Source organism: Malaclemys terrapin, chromosome 2 (genome assembly GCF_027887155.1).
Source record: "Malaclemys terrapin pileata isolate rMalTer1 chromosome 2, rMalTer1.hap1, whole genome shotgun sequence".
Taxonomy (NCBI): Eukaryota; Metazoa; Chordata; order Testudines; family Emydidae; genus Malaclemys; species Malaclemys terrapin.
In genome coordinates, this window is record NC_071506.1 from 159,904,988 (window position 1) to 159,924,505 (window position 19,518).

Below are 19,518 nucleotides of genomic sequence, written 5' to 3' on the forward strand. Positions count from 1 at the left end.
CAGTGATCTGGAAGAAAAACCTAAAATCATCACTGATAAAGTTTGCGGATGACAAAATGATTAAGGGAGTGGTAAATAATGAAGAGGACAGGTCACTGATACAAAGTGATCTGGATTGTTTGGTAAGCTGGGCAAAAACAAACGTTATACATTTTAGTATGGCCAAATGTAAAGTTATACATGTAGGAACAAAGAACATAGATCATACTGATAAGATTGGGGGTAGTATCGTGGGAAGCAGTGACTCTGAAAAAAATTTGGGGGTTGTGGTGAATAATCAGCTGAACATGAGCTCCTAGTATGACGTTGTGGCCATAAAATGCCTAAACAGGGGAAACTCAGGTAGGAGTAGGAAGGTTATATTACTTCTGTATTTGGCATGGGTGCAAACCACGGCTGGAATACTGTGTCCAGTACTGGTGTCCACAATTCAAGAGGGTTGTTGATGAACTGGAGAGGGTTCAGAGAAGAACCACAAGAATGATTAAAGATAGGAAAATATGCCTCAAGGAGCTCAGTGTGTATAGTTTAACTTGGAGAAGGATAAGGGTAACTTGATCCAATCTATATGTACCTACAAGTGGAACAAAAAAATTATAATAGAGAGCTTTTCAATCTTGCAGAAAAAGGTATAACAAGATCCAACGGCTGGAAATTAAAACCAGATAAATTCAGACAGGAAATAAATTTTTAACAGGGAAGGTAATTAGCCATTGGAACAATTTACTGTGGGCTGTGGTGGATTCTCCATTTGATGGGAATTTTAAAATCAAGATTGGATGTTTTTCTAAAATTGCTGCTCTAGTTCAAACAGGAATTAATTCAGGGAATTTCTGTATGGTATGCAGGAGGTCAGATTAGATGATCACAGTGATCCCTTCTGGCCTTAAAATCTATGAATCTATGAAACCCTCCAAATAGCAGAAATGTACCATGTCCCCATGCATGCCTAACATTGTAAGTAACAACAATGTCACAAACTGAAGAAAACCTTTTGAACCATCCTGGTCAACAACCCTGACAACCTTCACCAGATGATAAAGCTTTCCTGTATACTCAGTGAACAATGACACCAAATTTTACACAGGTTTTGTTTACCATGTGTTCACACCTCCCTGGTATTGCTACTACCAGACTAATATGAAAAAGGAGCATATTCGAGGAGAGTGGATGTTGCCTTAATGGACATCCTGGCCTTCATAAACTCTTATGTAAAATTCCTATGGTATTTAATAAGGGTAAAACCAATGGGGTTCTGTAGAAATTAAATAAAATTCTATACATATTATTCTGCAAACCTGAGAGAATTTAATAGGAAGCTACATCCTAAAATTCTTAAAGTAAGCTTTAGGTGAGATTCACTAGAGACCTGCTCCTGCTCCCATTTAAGTTAATGAGAAAACTCCAGTTGACTATAATGGAGCAGGAGCAGGCCTCAGGAAAGAATGGGTGACAGGGTTGTTTTTAAGCCATCTTTACCCCTTCCAAATTCTGAGCCCTAGGACTACTTTAAGTTTCAGAATGTTATTGTTCTCTGGTAAATTCTATGAGCCCTATGGCCTGGTCTACATCACCAACTTATGTCTGTATAACTGCGTCGCTCAGGGGTGTGGCTTTTCCACACCCCTAATTGACATAGTTATACCAACATAACCCACAGTGTAGACAGTGCTGTGTTGACAGGAGACTTTCTCCCGTTGACATAGCTACCACCTCTCGGGGAGGTGGAATACCTATGCTGACAGGATAATCTCTCCCATCGGTGTAGGTAGCGTCTTCACTAAGTACTACAGTAGCGCACTAAGGGCTTGTCTACACTGGCAAGTTTTGTCAATGAAACTAATGTCAACAAGGAAAAATCAACAAAAGCAAAGTCGCCAAAGCGTGTCTACATTTGCTCCCTCTGTCGACAGATTGTGTCCACATTCGGGGCACCATTGTTGACAGTGAGAGCAATGGACTGTGGGTATGAATCCCACAGTGCCTAGCGACACCATCCATTTTTAGGTGTTGTGGGAATGTGGAAATGGAGCATGGTGCATCCTGGGACATGCAAAATGTACCATCATGCACCGCTTTGTGTCCCAGCCTCCAATGGTTTCTGGCTTCCTTTCGCGCCGTTTTTCCAACTGTCAGTCTTTTGTACTGCGCGCCAGCATCTGCAGTGAGAGAGGATGGATCCCGCACTTCTCTTCTATGTGCTGTTAACTGTCGTGAGGACATCGCGCATGGCAGCAGAGTTACTCGCAGAGTTACTAGCAAAGTTACTGACAGAGGATGAATCACAGGCACCCAAATGTGATATGGACAGCAGCTACTTATCAGTACTTTGTGCTCTCGCAGAGCAGCTGCATACGGTAGACCATCACTTTTGGGCTAGGAAAACAAGCACTGATTGGTGGGATCGTATTGTCATGCAGGTGTGGGATGACGACTGGTGAGTACAGAACTTTAGGATGCGTAAAGCAACCTTCATGGAGCTATGTGCTGAGCTGGCCCCTGACCTGCGGCGCAAGGACACCAGATTGAGAGCTGCCCTTGCGGTAGAGAAGTGCGTTGCAATTGCTGTGTGGAAGCTGGCGAATCCAGACTGCTACCAGTCAGTTGCAAATCAATTTGAAGTCCCCTGATGGGGCTGTATTACTCCAAGTGTGCAGGGCAATAAATCACATCCTGCTGCGGAGGACCGTGACTCTGGGAAATGTGCATGAAATAGTGGATGGCTTTGCAGAGATGGGTTTCTCTGACTGCGGTGGGGCGATTGATGGCACACACATTCCAATTTTAGCGCCAGACCACCTTGCCTCTGAATACATCAGTAGGAAGGGATGCTTCTCCATGGTGTTGCAGGCACTTGTGGATCACCGGGGGCGTTTCATGGACATCAATGCAGGCTGGTCTTGAAAGGTGCATGACGCACACATCTTCAGGAACAGTGGCCTATACACAAAGATGCAGGCGGGGACTTTCTTTCCAGATCACAAGATCACAGTGGGGGATGTGGAAATGCCCAGAGTAATCCTGGGAGACCCGGCTTACCTCCTACAGCCCTGGCTCATGAAACCTTACACAGGGCACCTGAACTGCAGCAAGGACTGTTTTAACAACAGGTTGAGAGGTGCTGCACGGTAGTCGAATGTGCCTTTGGCCGTTTGAAAGGTCGCTGGAGGTGTCTCAGTGGCAGGCTAGACCTTACCGAAGATAATATTCCCGTGGTCATAGGCGTGTGCTGCACTTTGCATAATCTGTGTGAATCTGAGGTGAAATGTTTGCTCAGGTGTGGAGCACTGAGGCAGAGCGCTTGGCTGCACAGTTTGAACAGACAGATGCTAGGGTTGTCAGAGGAGCTTAGAGGGCTGCTATTAACATCAGAGAGGCTTTGAGGAACCACTTTGACAATGAGGGGCAGTAACACATATCTGCTTTGGAATTGCTTCCCTGTTGCATCCATGTACAATTTTCGGGCCCAAGCTCCATGTAACAAAATGCTTTAGAAGCCTGTTCCCAAGAGTGAATTGATTGCTATACGCTTTTGTAGAACACAGAATAAAAACACTATACCATTAAATACCTTAGCCTTTATTTATTGTTAAAAAGGGTAAAACCTCAGAAGTGTTTGTAGCTCCAGCTATCATTGTGCAAGCTGTGAGTGGGGTGGAGTGATGGGAAAACTCAGGAGTGCTGTGAAGTGAAAAGGAATGTCTGGGCATGGGAGCGGGAGGTGGGGGTTGGCAAAGAATTGTACATGTGCATGTGCTGCAGTGGAGGTTGACCACAGATCTGCTCAGTCTGCAGCTGTATCAAAGACTTGAGCATCTTTGTCTGATCCTCCATAATTTTTATCATCCGTTCTGTCGCTTGCCTAGCAAATGCAGCATTCTCTTTTCTGTCCTGCCTTTCAGCTTCCCAGCACTCTTTCCATTCCCTGGTCTGTCTCTCATCACGCTGCAGCACCTCCCAGAACATGTCTTCTTTTCTGCACCTAGGGCAGGGGTTCTCAAACTGGGGGTCGGGACCCCTCAGGGGGTTGCGAGGTTATTATATGGGGGGGTCACGAACTCCACCCCAAACCCTGCTTTGCATCCAGCATTTATAATGGTGTTAAATATATAAAAAAGTGTTTTTAATTTATAAGAGGGATCGCACTCAGAGGCTTTCTATTTGAAAGGTGTCACCAGTACAAAAGTTTGAGAATCACTGGCCTAGGGTTCTTCCTTATCTGCCGAAGCCAGTCGGCGGGGTGCGTGGTGGTGTCTCTGCTGAACAGAAGAGGGATTGTTACATTCCAGCAAACGATTGAAACATTTTAGGAACAAGGGCCTTTTGCTAGTAGAAATCACTTTCTCTCTGAGACTCTAGGCAGGTACACAGTTCCGCGAGCACCCCAATCATGGTGAGTGTCGGGAGTGGGGGAAGGCGGTTGTGCGTATGGACAAAACAGTCACGGCTTGCAGGGCAGCTTTGCAGGGAACTCGTTCTAAAATTATCACACACTTTTTCACAGGCGGCCGACCTGCTGGCTGACATCTCTCTGCTGCAGGTAACCAGGAAAACCAGGGCACAACTACCGCATGCTTGTGGCATTCACCCTGGTCTATATGCAGCTCAGCTGTGTGCCGCTTTGGTCCCAGCTCCATTGATTGCTAAATGGTATGGTACAGTTTCCTACAATGGGGGAACTAACAAGGCTGCAATCCCTTGGAATCTGCGGCAGAGGATTAACAAGTACCTCTTGGAAACTTTCCAGAGCCTCTCTCTGGAGATCTCGATGTCCATCGATACCCTGCTTGGCCATGCAGATTAGTTACACCGGGCAATGTCCGGATCACAGGAAAGAGTACTTGCCTCCCACTTTTTGATTCCTTACACAAGCCACGGCTACTTACCTGGCATCTCATCTGCTTCCTGCTCCCCATTGAGCACTTCTAGAGTGGAGAAAAGTTCCTGGCTGCCTGCCCCACCGGGCGACCCTAGTGGGAGCTCCACATCCTCTTCTAGCTCGACTTCTTCATCCAGAATTTCAGGATCCGGGTTACCCGCTCTTTCTGCTGCCTCCAAAGTATCCACAGGCTATCGGCAATGGAGGTGGGGTCACCACCAAGGATAGCATTCAGCTCTTATAGAAGCAGCAGGTCTTAGGTGCAGCACCAGAGCGATGGTTCTCCTCACGCGCCTTATGGTACGCCTGTCTCAGCTCCTTTATCTTCGCTCTGCACTGCTGCGTGTCCTGACTGTAGCCCTTTTTGCACAAGCCTCGAGAAATTTGCCCATATGTGTCCCGATTCCTACGGATCACTCGCAGCTGCGACTGAGCAGACTCGTTTCCCCGTATACTGATCATATCCAACACCTCAGTGGTGGTCCCAGCGGGAGCATGTTTGTTGCGTTAGCCAGCTATGCTCACCTGGGAAGCTTATCTGGGAAGCCAGCAAGCAGGAAATGAGATTTAAAATTTTGCAAGGAAGAGGGGCGGGTTGGCTGCAGGGCAGCGGAATTCAAAACGCTGACCACAGCAGCAGCATGCAAATTGTGGGACACTTTCTGGAGACCAATAAAATTGAAAAAAAGCTGTGGTGTCTACACTGGCTGTTTGTCGACAATAAAGGGAGGGGAAAAGACAAAAGTCTCTCGCAGGGGTGGAAGTTTTCTGTTGCCAAAACTGGGCATTTTTTTTTCTAAAAAAGTCACATTTCAGTGTGTACGCTATCGCTGTTTTATAGCCAAAAGGCAGTTTTTGGTGACAAAACTTGCCAGTGTAGACAAGCCCGAAGTATAGACAAGTCCTATGCTATAAGGGAAATTGGTGAACAGCAGTCTTTAAATGAAAAAGTCGTATTCCTTAACTTCCTAAACATTAACGTATTCCTCCTCCAGAATTAGGAGTGAGGTGTCTACTCACCTATTCATCTTACTCCTCATCAGCTAATAACTACGCAATTGAGAATGTTGTATAAAAATGTGACATTTCACTCAGGTATCAGATTTCCCCAAGTCTCTTCCTTGCCCATCTCTCTTGTTTTTGACAGCTTTGTGGATATTATGTGGTTTAATATGACAATACCCTATTAACCCAGTCTTGAAAAACTGTCATTAAATTTACTCACCTGTCCTTTACTGTTGTGATTGATGATGATGATAAAGTAATGATACTTTATTAGTCAGAAAATAACTAACCTCAGGAAAAGGATCAAGTAGAATTTTGCCAGGCTTTTTAACCAAATAGTCTTGTACCTCACAGGGACTGGAGGCTTCCCAATTCTTATATCTGGCCACATAGGGCCAGAACTTCTGATGCTGTAAATATGCATAGTTCCATTGATTTTAATGGAGATGTGCTGATTTACACCAGCTGGGGATTTGGCTATTCAATATAACAACATTCTACATATTCTTTTCATTCTACTTAGTCTGCATTGCTGTCTGTATTAATTGCCTAAGAGATATGATTTAGTTTTTGATTTTTCAGGACTTTGGAGATATTCATCTAATTTGCACAATCCTCGTGTGTAAAACAGATAGCCATATACTACAGCAGTTGGTATGGAAATCATTTCATGTCATGCATAACTATTAGGTTAATAATTGGTTACAACATTAAATAGGTTTAGCTGTGCCTCAAGTCTTTAACTCCTACATGACTGCTAAATACCTTGATAAGACAATTATATTATGTGTCATTCTTCAACATTTCCTCAGATTTACAACTGTATTATGTTTTTTATCACTGCTGTCTCTTAAATCCCCAAAACAGTATGGGCGGCAACACTGTATTGGTATTAAAAATCATCTTTTCCTCTATGCACATAAAAAACCAGCAGTCTATTCACAGACAAAATAATGACAGCTTCCTCTGTAATTTGAAATGTAATTATGTTTGTTCAGAACAGCAACCTTTTTTCCTGTAACTTAAAATGTATGCAATACAGAAGTATGATGAGATTAATAAGTTTAAATGATGTTTGTTTGTATAACTGTTGCACAGTAAATAGGAATAAATTTGAAACCAGTAACATTTTTATTTCTCATCCAAAACAAATGAAAAAAATCAAAGTGAAAAAAGGAGGATTCTGGGAACTCCCACATCATATTTGTTCATCTTCCTCGTGGCTTTAAAACAAGATTTAGTAAGATTGAAATACTATTAGTATCCCAAAAAAAGAAGAACAGGAGTACTTGTGGCACCTTAGAGACTAGTCTCTAAGGTGCCACAAGTACTCCTGTTCTTCTTTTTGCGGATACAGACTAACACGGCTGTTACTCTGAAACCTATTAGTATCCCAGTTACTAGAATTTAAAATGCACATGGCATTTTGGACAGCACTCATTTTTAAAAAAAAAATGGAATGAGGAATGTTTGATTAATAATAAACTATTTTATTACATTATTGAAATCACCTCCTCTCTGGCCTTCCCAATTCCTATCCTCCACCCCTTCAGTCCATCCAGAATGCAGCAGCTAACCTCATCTTCTTTCCCCATCCCTTAAACCAGGGGTTCTCAACCTTTTTCTTTCTGAGGCCCACCTACAACATGCTATCAAAATTGTACTGCCCACCTGTACCACCACAACTGTTTTTCTGCATATAAAGCCGGGTCGAGGTTAAGGGGCAAAAGCAGGGCAATTGCCCGGGGCCCCACAAAGCTAAGTTGCTGAGGATTCAACTTCAGCCCCAGGTGGTAGGGCTTGGGGCCCTGCAATATTCCTTGCAGTCCTCTGTGGTGGGACTTTGGCTTTCTGGCCAGGATCCTAATGAGTCTAATGCCGACCATGCTTGGCTGACCCCTTGAAATCTGCCTGTGGCCCCCCAGGGGGCCCTGGACCCCTGGTTGAGAACCACTGCCTTAGACCACATAATTCTCTCTTTTTGAATGTTTCAATTCCCTCCCCCCTCACCCATCAAATCAAATTTGATTCCTGTCCTTGCTTTCAAAGATCTACCCCCAACACCAGCATATCTTCTCTATTCAAACCACCTCTCCCTTTTACTCAGTTAGTTATGCCAGTCTCCCCCAATTCCTTTTTTCCCTCCTCTTATGCCTTAGTTTAGACCTTCTTCCACACCATCCCATGTGCCTGGATTGAGCTCCCTCTTCTAGTATGTGAGGTTCCCTCCCTCTTATCATTCAGCTCCCCCCTGAAAAGTTGCTCCTGTGATGCCCACAAATGCTAATCCATATCAGCATTAAACTATTGCCATCCTGTGTATTTCCCAGCATGTTTTTATCTTCCTGTCTTTTGGTTTGTAAACTGCTTGGGGGCAGGGATTATCTGTGCTTTATCCAGACAAATTGCACTGTCAGCACATAACCAACAAAAATAATATTTTGTCTGGACTGGAAATTTCGTCTTTGAAATGTGCCAAGGTTCATTTCACAGCTGAATGAAGATAATGCAGAAAGGGTCTGAGGCATGTAAGATGTGCAAAGTCCAAGATCTCTGTTCCACATCTTCTAGTAAAGTATGTACTTCAGCATAAAATGGGACTGGACATAGAATCAGTTTTAAAGCCAGTTCTAGGAGTGTTGCCCATGATTCTTTTCTCCATCTCCAGCAATCTTTTCTTGTTCATATAACCCACACACACACACAAACACCTCAAATCACCCTAAATACCTACCAAAACAATATTGGGGTCTGGGGTCTGCTTAATTGGCTCTCTAAATACACAAAAGTGTCTATTTTGTCTCTGTTCTTGTAGAAATTCTTCAAGAGTTTGCACATGTCCATTCCACTGTAAGTGTGTTCACATCAATGCACAGTTTTGGAAATTTTTCCGTCAGCGATACCTGTCAGGTTGGCATATGCAGCTTCTTCTTCAAGTGATTGCTCATGTGTATTCCACTGTAGGTGTGCGTGCTCTCCACGTGCACCGGTGTCGGAGGTTTTCCCCCTAGGAGTACCGGTAGTGGGGGAGCACGCCCCACGATCCCTGGAGTGGCGCCTGCCTGGCACGGTATAATAGCTGCGCGCTCCCCCCACTCCCAGTTCCTTCTTGCCGCCAGTGAAGGTGCATCGGAACTGCTTAGCTCCAGCCTTGCTGTAGCTTGTCCCCAGAACTGATCATTCACTAGTACCTGTAGTCAGTTTAGTTTTCAGTAAAGTTTAGTTAGTTAGTGAACCCGGGCCAGGGCATGCCCCGTGCCCCGGGATTTAAGTCGTGCGGCTCCTGTAGGCGTTTTATGCTAAGGAGTGACCCGCACACAAACTGTCTGTGCGGCATCGGTACGCGGAGACCCTCGGATATCTTCGACTAGTCGGCACTGCTCCCCTTCCACGGGGCATATCAAGAGGACCGGAAAGACTCCCTCTTCACAATGGCACAGAGGGAAGTCTGGACAGAGCCTAGGCCCATGTCGGGTAGTCCTCGGTCCCCATCGGGCCCTAGGCCTCCGACTCACACAGAGCAAAGTAGCCTGGCCTCTTTGGAGCAGGCCTTTCCAGATGTCCAGATGCCATCTACGCCCGAAGCCCTCCAGGTGGCTACGGACGTCATGTCCATGCCAGTGCCGGGAGCGCCGCTGATGTCGGCCCCACGCTCCAGAGGCAACCCGCCGCTGGGATCGCCGCAGTTGCCGCTGGCCTGGTACCGGTCTCGGTTGAGGGAACATTCCCGACACTGCTCACTGCCCAGTGACCGTTCAGGGCTCAGTCCATGTGGATCGCCCTCGACACCAGCTAGACTGTCTGGATGGGTGCCATCCGATCGGGACTCCTGGCACTGCTCGTCTTCACGGAGCGAGCACAGACAGGACCATGGCGGACGTCGCCAATAGTCCTCATCTTGAAGGCGGTACCGCAGTCGGCTGCGGCATGACCATCGACGCCGTTCCTGCTCAGAATCCCACTCAAAGTCTCCACCAAGGCACCGTAGCTCCGAGCGTCGATCGCCAGCTCCTCGCTGTCCCAGTCCGCCCGTCTAGACCGCTCGCGGAGCAGCCACTACCTTTGGTGCTGTACTCCCGCCTCGAGGTTGTGGTCCCGTCATCGATATAGATCCCGGCACCACCGTCACTCCCAGTCCGGAGGCAGCAGCATGTCGTATGCCAACCCGACCTCCGCTCACAGCCGCCAGTCTACAGGCCAGGCAGGCCAGCCTGATCAGCTGGTCCTGCCGGTGCCTCAGCAAGTGTAGTGGCACTGTGCATCATGGCCGGCCCAGTGGTACCAGTGGGCACCGTGGCCTCCGGCACAGCCCCTGGTGGGGGCTTTCTTGGTGGCCGGGGTGTCAGAAGCACCATCGGCCTCCATCCCTAGACCACTGAGGAAAGAGTCGACGGGACCCACTTCCTCGTTGCCATGCCCAGAGTCCAACCAGGGGGTGGATCCTCCGGTGCTGGCCAATACCCAAAGCATTGCACCGGCTTCCTACCCCGTCCGGAGGAGCTCATTGTGTCCCCGCCCCCCTCTGTCCCACAGGAGGACTACCGGGCCCATCAAGAATTACTAAAAAGTGTGGCAGCGAGCCTCCATCTCCAGGCAGAGGAAATGGAGGCGCCCTCAGACTCGCTGTTCAATGTTCTGTCCTCTTCGGCACCGGGCAGGGGGCCTTGCCGCTCCATGAAGGGGTGGCGAATATTTCACATGCCCTGTGGCAAACACCAGCCTCGTTGGCTCCCATCTCTAAGAAGGCGGAGCGCAAGTACTTTGTACCCACTAAAGGGCGTGAGTATTTGTATACCTACACGGTGCCCAACTCCTTGGTGGTCAAGTCGGTCAACCACAGGGAGTGACGGGGCAGCCAGCCCCAATCCCAAAGAACAAAGACTCTTGGAGGCTGGATGCTTTCGGGAGAAAAATTTATTCGTCATCAGGCTTCCAGTTGAGAGTAGCAGATCATCAGGCTCTCCTGGGTCGCTACGAGATTAATCTATGGGGATCCCTCCCCAAGTTCGAGGATTCCCTCCGGGAGCACAATAGAAAGGAGTTTAAGGCGCTCGTGGAGAAAGGGGCAGCTGCCGCAAGGGCGTCCCTGCAGGCCGCTTAGGATGCAGCGGATGTGGCCGCACGGTCCATGGCCTCAGCGATGTCCATGAGATGGGCATCCTGGCTTCTGCTCTCTGGGCTATCCAGCGAAGCGCAGTCGCCGATGCAGGATCTCCCTTTTAACGGGAAGGCACTGTTTTCAGATGAAACGGACACAAGGCTGCACGGCATGAAAGACTCCTGGACGACCCTCCAGACCCTGGGCCTCTATGTCCCTCCTCTGGCAAAACCCAAGTTCAAGCCACAGCAGGCTCCCGCCCAGGCTGCCCTCCCAAAATACGAAGCTGCCCATAAGAAGCAATGGGACTATAAGAAACGCCCGCAAAGACGATACCGGCCTGCCCCCCAGTCTGGGTCCTCTAAGGGCAAGCAGGTGGGTAAAAGGCGGTTTTGTCGGGACGCTCGGGGGTACTCCGCCAGTTTTCAGCAGGGATCCATGCCCAATAAAGCTCCCTTTCTCCAATCGGTTGTGTACTTTTCCTCCCGGAATGGTCACGGGTCACCTCGGATCGTTGGGTCCTCAACACCATCTCCCGAGGTTACACCCTCCAGTTTACCTCCTACCCGCCCAACCACTCCCCACCCCCATCCCTCTTCGGGGACCCATTGCACGAGGCTCTGCTCGAGCAGGAGGTTGTGAGGCTCCTGGAACTAGGATCAATAGAGGCAGTGCACACGGAGTTCCTGGGCAAGGGGTATTACTCCCAGGATTTCCTTATCCCGAAGGCCAAAGGGGGGCTCAGACCCATACTGGACCTGCGAGGTCTGAACCAGTACTTGGTAAAATGGTTTCCCTGGCCTCCATCATCCCCTCCCTGGATCCCAGGGATTGTATGTGGCCCTTGATCTACAGGATGCATACTTCCACATCCACCTATTCGAGGGGCACAGGCGCGTCCTCCATTTTGTGTTGGGACAGAATCACTACCAATTCACGGTCCTTCTGTTTGGTCTGTCCACTGCCCCCAGAGTCTTTACAAAGTGCACGTCAGTAGTAGCAACCTATTTCAGGCGCCGGCGGGTCCAGATATTCCCCTATCTGGACGACTGACTGGTCAAGGGCACCTCCCGGTCGCAGGTGAGGGATCATGTGGCACTCCTCCTGTCCACATGCACCGCCCTGGGCCTGTTGGTAAACAACACCCGAGTCCACATTAGTCCCGGTCCAACACATAGAGTTTATCATGGCGCTCCTAGACGCAACGTCGGCCAGGGCCTCTCTCCCCCCAGACAGGTTCGAGACCCTGAAAGGGCTCATGGACTCGATCGTAAGGCTCCCGGTGATGACAGCCAGGTCCTGCCTACAACTGCTCGGTCACATATCGCCGTGCACGTACGGTCCACCACGCCAGGCTCAGAATGAGGCCCCTCCAGCTTGGGGTGGCCTCACAGTTCTCCCAAGCCAGGGACAGGTTGGACAAGGTCCTTACCGTGCCGAACTCGGTGATAATATTTTAAAGACAAGAATTCTCCACAGTGGTAGAAGAGGGCAAATTAGTGGCCAGCTTAGATGCGTCTGACTCTGCAGCTCAGCCATGGCTTTGGCCATTACTATACAGCAGTGCTCGTGGCTGCCGTTGTCTGTTTTCCCCCAGAGGTTCAACAGACCTTTCAGTACCTCCCATTTGAGGATCCTTCATTCTTTTCTGAGAAAGTTGATGAGAGGCTGCATAGTTCCAAGGATTCAAGAGTGACCTTTAAGTCGCTGGATATTTATACACTGATGGCAAAAATAAAGCTGTTTTGCCCACAGCAGTCCTCCCTGTATCCAGTTTTCATGCTTTGTACCCAGGACCTATCCAGAAAGAAGGGCAGAGGTTACAAGAAGTGCTGAGTACCTCTCTCCTCCTCTGCAACTGCCAGTTCATCTAGACAAGATGGGTCCTCCAAACAAGCATTTTGACACATCGGTGGAGGTCATACTACCAGTCCCAACATCTTTTCCCACCCCTATATTTGCCTGTCATCTATCCTATTTCCTAAATGCTTGGTCCTACATCACCATGAATTGTTGGGTCTTAAGCACAGTGAAAGTGGGATACACCTTTCAGTTTGTTTCTGTTCCCACTCCCACCGCCCTTCCCTGTCTGTCATTAGGGACCACTCTCCTGAGGTCATTCTACTGCAGGAGATGCAATCCCTTCTACTTGTGGGAAATATAGAGGACGTTTCCCTGTTTCCTGCTACTTCCTAAGCCGGAAAGCAAAAGGGGGTCTCAAGGCTATTTTAGATCTAAGAGAGCTCATATAGTTCTTAAAACAAACTTCTGGATGGTCACTCTGGCCTCCATTATTCCTTCATTGGACCTGGGGCACAGATATGCTGCCCTTGACTTAAAGGATGTGTATTTTCACATAGCAATTCATCAGAATCATCAAAATTTCCTCAAGTTCATGGTAAATGGATCCCACTTCCATTTTCAGTGCTACCCTTTGGCCTGTCAATAGCTCCCCACATATTAACAAAATTCATGGCTTATACTTATCGCCCCAGCATGGTCCCAACAACACTGGTTCTCAGCTGGTACTAGCACTATCTGTCAGACTGCTACTCCAGATGGAGGAGATATGATCTCTCAGGACCACATCTTCCTCCTCAATCACAGCCTGCAGGCCCTTCATCTGACAGCCAGGATGCTTCATGGATGGTGCCTTTGGAAGGGGTTGTCCTCTTGATAATTTGATTTTCCAATTGACTTCAGATGCAATTTTGATTCCCATTATCTTTGGCCTACCCTGATCCATTTACATTTGAGACATAGGCAGACAGGCAAATCAACAGTCCTTTGTCTGGGACAAACTTGCTTACCAAACCCTGCCTGGTTTCATGGTTTGAGCATATTTTTAGTACATATCTACAACTTTTTAATTGTTACATCACACAGTGATGACCAGTATGATATAAGTTTTCATTTGATACCTTACATGACATTCTTTATAGATAAATACCATGACAGCAATGTGTTAGGTATAATGAGTTTGTCAGGCTTGATTGCAGTTGCTGTTACATGACAGCAAACCCTTTTGTCAGTGGGCAATGAAGGTCTCATAGGTCACACTGATCTGAAATGAAACTTCGATATTTTCACCAGTAGACATGGGTCTTCATGGTAAAATAACATAATTGCACCCCTGAGCTAGCCTGTGAACTTTTTTCCATTTTCCCCATTCAGAAACTCACCATTTTGTGGGGGAGAAGTGGCTTGCCCCCCTACAGTATCTGCTATTTGTTTAACTCTTGAGAATTTTGAGACAAAAATGAGAAATGTTTAATGTTATTTTTCATGGAACTAAGAGTGAAGATTCGTTTGGGGGGTTTGGCCAGTTTCAACCGGGGGAGGGAGGGTAATCTTTTCTCACAGCTCTAACCTATTCATCAGCTTAGTATGTCTCTGCTATGTTTTATCTACACATTGTAATTACATTATTTTTTTTCTAGAAATATCAGTAGCAAGATCTAGCAGCATAGAAGAAAAACTATGTGGTGGTAAGTTTTTCATTTCTCTGTAGCAGAATCTTTACCTGTTTTTTTTTTAACAGTATAATTTATTCCTATTTTTCTCCATTTGTTTCACCTCTTGCTCCCTTCTCATTTACTCTACCTTCTAAATGCCATATTCTCATTACTTACATTTTCTGAGAAAAACAGACTGTAGTTACCAGAAGGTTCCTCATTAAATATCTGACTGCCACTGGCTACCTTTTGAGTCAACAGCATGTTACCTGAAGTTCTTACTCTCACCTTCCCGCCTCCCCCAAAGGCAATCACCCTTCTCTCTGCAGGAGAAAGCCCTATTATAAGCAAGTTACTTGCAGATCAAAAATCTGGAAAGTCACTGCACCAATCCAGGATAATAATTTCACCATCCCCACTTGGGAGTCAAATGAACAACTATGAGTCATCTTAGTCACCCATTTAATGTCTCAGACTGTATCTCTAGCTCATTATCAGGCAAGCTGCCAAAAACAAAACAAACAAAATAAAAAATCCCCTACAAAACAACCACAATGTTAGCAAAACAGGTCCTGAGCAGGAAAAGAAATTATTGTTGAAAAATGTAAAAATAAAATAATACTTTATTTTAGTTTTTAACCATTGCACCTATTAAGTATTTAGCCACAGTCAACGCTCTGGCTGGTTCTAGTATTCTTATGTACAGTGGAAGCAATTTTTCATTAAAGGAAAGGGGAGTGAGTTCAGTGGGGAAAAGTGAAGTCATCAGTGTGCACAATGTGTTCTACTCTGAGATTCACTCTGAATTGATTGTTTTCTGGCTTCCTCACTTTTTTACCAAGCTCTGTGTCTGGGGAAAACTTTTGCCAAAAGATGGAAAGTGATTCATGGGCCACTTACATATATTAGTGCCCAAGTTAGCCACCTAAACCCACATTTAGGCACCTAAAACCTATTTGAGGCATATAATACTGATTTATGTGCCTGCTGAAAATAGGGCCCCTATGAACATCCCTTTCTATATTCCAGTGCTACTACTCAATTTCAGTAGAGACACTATGGCTCAGATTTTGAGGCACGTACCTCCCATTATAATTAAGGCTACAATTATGTACAGAAGTCACAGAATCCGTGACTTCCAGAGTCCTCCGTGACATTTTCCACTTCAGTCCCAGGGCAGCGGGGCTGGAGCTGGCAGTTGGCAGCCCCGCTGCAGCTCCCAGCCACCAGGCAGCTGGGGGCCCCCAGTCCTCCCAACCATCACAAAGGGTGGGGTTCCCTGGAGCTCCCAGCCCCTGGGCATGGTTTGGGGTCCCCTCGCAGCTGCCGTCTGTGTCTGTGTGTCACCTGCTATCTCTCACCCCTCAATGGCATCAGGGAATGAGCATCAGGCTCCTTCCCAGATTTTCAAAGGGCAGCCAGTGGGCTTGCTTCCCAATTTTACTTCTTTAGGGGGGCCACCTACTCTACAGATCCCACAATATCGTCTAGGTGGAGCAAGTGGAAAGATTCCTGCTTATACTGCTGTACATTACACTTCTCTTGAACCCTCAGGCTGAGATGCTCCAGCATGCATTGGACATTGGGAAATTCTTGTTCCCCTGTTCTCCCTACAGTGCTAATACTCCCACTCCCACTCCCAAAAATAATTATGCAGGATGGGGAAGTGAGCAACTTGGCCACCCATTGAAGATATAAGAAGAGTGAGGGGGCCCACCAGGAGGTGAATGGGGTGTTCGAAAAGCACCAGGCCATTGCCCCTGGAAGAAAGCACCAGGTAAAGGAGACTTCCAGAGCCTTTTAGGGAGAGCAGGATTCAGGTGTCTTTTATTGGTTTTGATTAAACTTACTTGCATTTCACCTTAGTTCTTGTGTTCTAAATTGTCCCTACTAGTCAGAGTATAACAGAAATAATTAGAAGAACAACATTCAAGGAGATTATTTGATTCAATCAAACTGAATTAGTGTAGATAATATATCTTTTTAAAATACTACATGAAAATGGAAATGGTGATGTTGGATACTTTGCAGTACAATTTACAGAACTGAATTTAGGCAGAGACTTTCAAAATATTGAAAGAAATGCAATTAATTTCAATCGGAGTTGGGCACCTAACTCCTTTTGAAAACCCAGCCATAATCAATATTACTGTACTACAGATGTGCTGATATAAGATGCTGATAGTGATCTCTAGGAATATGCAATGTATTTTGGTATTATGTTAGCAACAAGAAGAAAATCAAGGAAAGTGTGGGCCCCTTACTGAATGAGGGAGGCAACCTAGTGACCGAGGATGTGGAAAAAGCTAATGTACTCAATGATTTTTTTGCCTCTGTCTTCACGCACAAGGTCAGCTCCCAGATTGCTGCACTGGGCAGTACAGCATGGGGAGAAGGTGGCCAACCCTCTGTGGAGAAAGAAGTGGTTCGGGACTATTTAGAAAAACTGGACGTGCACAAGTCCATGGGGCCGGATGCGCTGCATCCGAGGGTGCTAAAGGAGTTGGCGGGTGAGATTGCAGAGCCATTAGCCATTATTTTTGAAAACTCATGGCGATCGGGGGAGGTCCCAGATGACTGGAAAAAGGCTAATGTAGTGCCCATCTTTAAAAAAGGGAAGAAGGAGGATCCGGGGAACTACAGGCCAGTCAGCCTCACCTCAGTCCCTGGAAAAATCATGGAGCAGGTCCTCAAGGAATCAATTATGAAACATTTAGAGGAGAGGAAAGTGATCAGGAACAGTCCGCATGGATTCACGAAGGGGAAGTCGTGCCTGACTAACCTAATTGCCTTCTATGATGAGATAACTGGCTCTGTGGATGAGGGGAAAGCAGTGGATGTGTTATTTCTTGACTTTAGCAAAGCTTTTGATACTGTCTCCCACAGTATTCTTGCCACCAAGTTAAAGAAGTATGGGCTGGATGAATGGACTGTAAGGTGGATAGAAAGCTGGCTAGATCGTCGGGCTCAACGGGTAGTGATCAATGGCTCCATGTCTAGTTGGCAGCCGGTTTCAAGTGGAGTGCCCCAAGGGTCGGTCCTGGGGCCGGTTTTGTTTAATATCTTTATTAATGATCTGGAGGATGGTGTGGACTGCACTCTCAGCAAGTTTGCAGATGACACTAAACTAGGAGGCGTGGTAGATACACTAGAGGGTAGGGATCGGATACAGAGGGACCTAGACAAATTAGAGGATTGGGCAGAAAAAAACCTGATGAGGTTCAACAAGGACAAGTGCAGAGTCCTGCACTTAGGACGGAAGAATCCCATGCACTGCTACAGACTAGGGACCGAATGGCTAGGTAGCAGTTCTGCAGAAAAGGACCTAGGGGTCACAGTGGACGAGAAGCTGGATATGAGTCAACAGTGTGCTCTTGTTGCCAAGAAGGCTAACGGCATTTTGGGCTGTATAAGTAGGGGCATTGCCAGCAGATCGAGGAACGTGATCGTTCCCCTTTATTCGACATTGGTGAGGCCTCATCTGGAATACTGTGTCCAGTTTTGGTCCCCACACTACAAGAAGGATGTGGAAAAATTGGAAAGAGTCCAGCGGAGGGCAACAAAAATGATTAGGGGTCTGGAGCACATGACTTATGAGGAGAGGCTGAGAGAACTGGGATTGTTTAGTCTCCAGAAGAGAAGAATGAGGGGGGATTTGATAGCAGCCTTCAACTACCTGAAGGGGGGTTCCAAAGAGGATGGAGCTCGGCTGTTCTCAGTGGTGGCAGATGACAGAACAAGGAGCAATGGTCTCAAGTTGCAGTGGGGGAGGTCCAGGTTGGATATCAGGAAAAACTATTTCACTAGGAGGGTGGTGAAACACTGGAATGCGTTACCTAGGGAGGTGGTGGAGTCTCCTTCCTTGGAGGTTTTTAAGGCCCGGCTTGACAAAGCCCTGGCTGGGATGATTTAGCTGGGAATTGGTCCTGCTTTGAGCAGGGGGTTGGACTAGATGACCTCTTGAGGTCCCTTCCAACTCTGATATTCTATGATTCTATGATTCTATGATTTTCAGTTACAAGTAAAAATCTTGGCGATTGACATTTCCAAGAAATGCATAACTCCATGAGATACTTTATTCCCTTCTGGATCAAAGCACCTGTTTGTGTTTTTTCAAACGTTTCAAAACTCTTATTGTGACTGCCTTAAAGGTAATGCTGTCTTTTGCTATCTGTTCTTCAGAGTTTAACATGTTCCACATGATTGCGGTGGGCTTGAGCAGTTCTATACTTGGCTGCCTGCTTACACTGCTTGTTTACACTTACTGCCAACGCTATCAGCAGCAATCCCATGATGCAACTGTTATCCATCCAGTGTCGCCAGCTCCTCTTAATACCAGTATCACTAACCATATCAACAAACTGGACAAATATGATTCTGTAGAAGCCATCAAGGTAAGCAATGGATAGAGTTGTCTGTAATGTGTAGCTATGTATAACTGTATACAGTAATTACAGTGTGCCAAAGGAATTCTAATGATACATTTTTACAGTGAAAGATGGACTCAAGATCATACAAATATTAAATATACAAGTATTAGATGTTTGAATAACTAAATTAGATTCATATTTGTAATGTAATAATTATAGATTTCTTATCACACCAGCCCATAATACACTGAAGATATTATCATGTATTGGCTGGGATGTACAATTTGCGCACCACTGGCCTTTGTTCAGAGAAATCAGACTATTGCTCAAGTGTTTTCTTTGAAAGTATCGTCCTCCAGTATCTGGTTTAAAACGTAGATTTGGACCTCAAAAATCATAGTGATACCTAATGGAGACTTTCCTTTAGTTCAAATAGCAGGCAGCAAAAGCTTCTGTCCTCCTTCCCATGCTATGTGTGTGATTGAGCTGGTGAACATAATTTTTTATCAGTGACTTTCAAGAAAACATAAAATTATCACAGACAAAGTTTGCAGATGACAAAGATTAAGGGAAATGTAAATAATGAAGAGGACAGAGATACAAAGTGATCCGGATTGCTTTGTAAGTTAGGCTCAAGCAAACAAATATGTGCTTAATAAGGCCAAATGTGAAGTTATACATCTTAATACAAAGAGTGTAGCTCTTACTTAC

General features: G+C 46.3%; 1 protein-coding gene across 1 annotated transcript in view; it reads left to right on the forward strand.

The window, feature by feature from the left end:
- SEMA5A (semaphorin 5A) overlaps positions 1–19,518 on the forward strand; it is a 650,839-nt gene that overhangs the window by 621,651 nt on the left and 9,670 nt on the right. The window contains exons 20-21 of the mRNA XM_054018095.1: positions 14,423–14,470; positions 18,620–18,831. Coding sequence (XP_053874070.1) covers positions 14,423–14,470; positions 18,620–18,831 — 260 coding nt within the window. The remainder of the gene's footprint in view (positions 1–14,422; positions 14,471–18,619; positions 18,832–19,518) is intronic.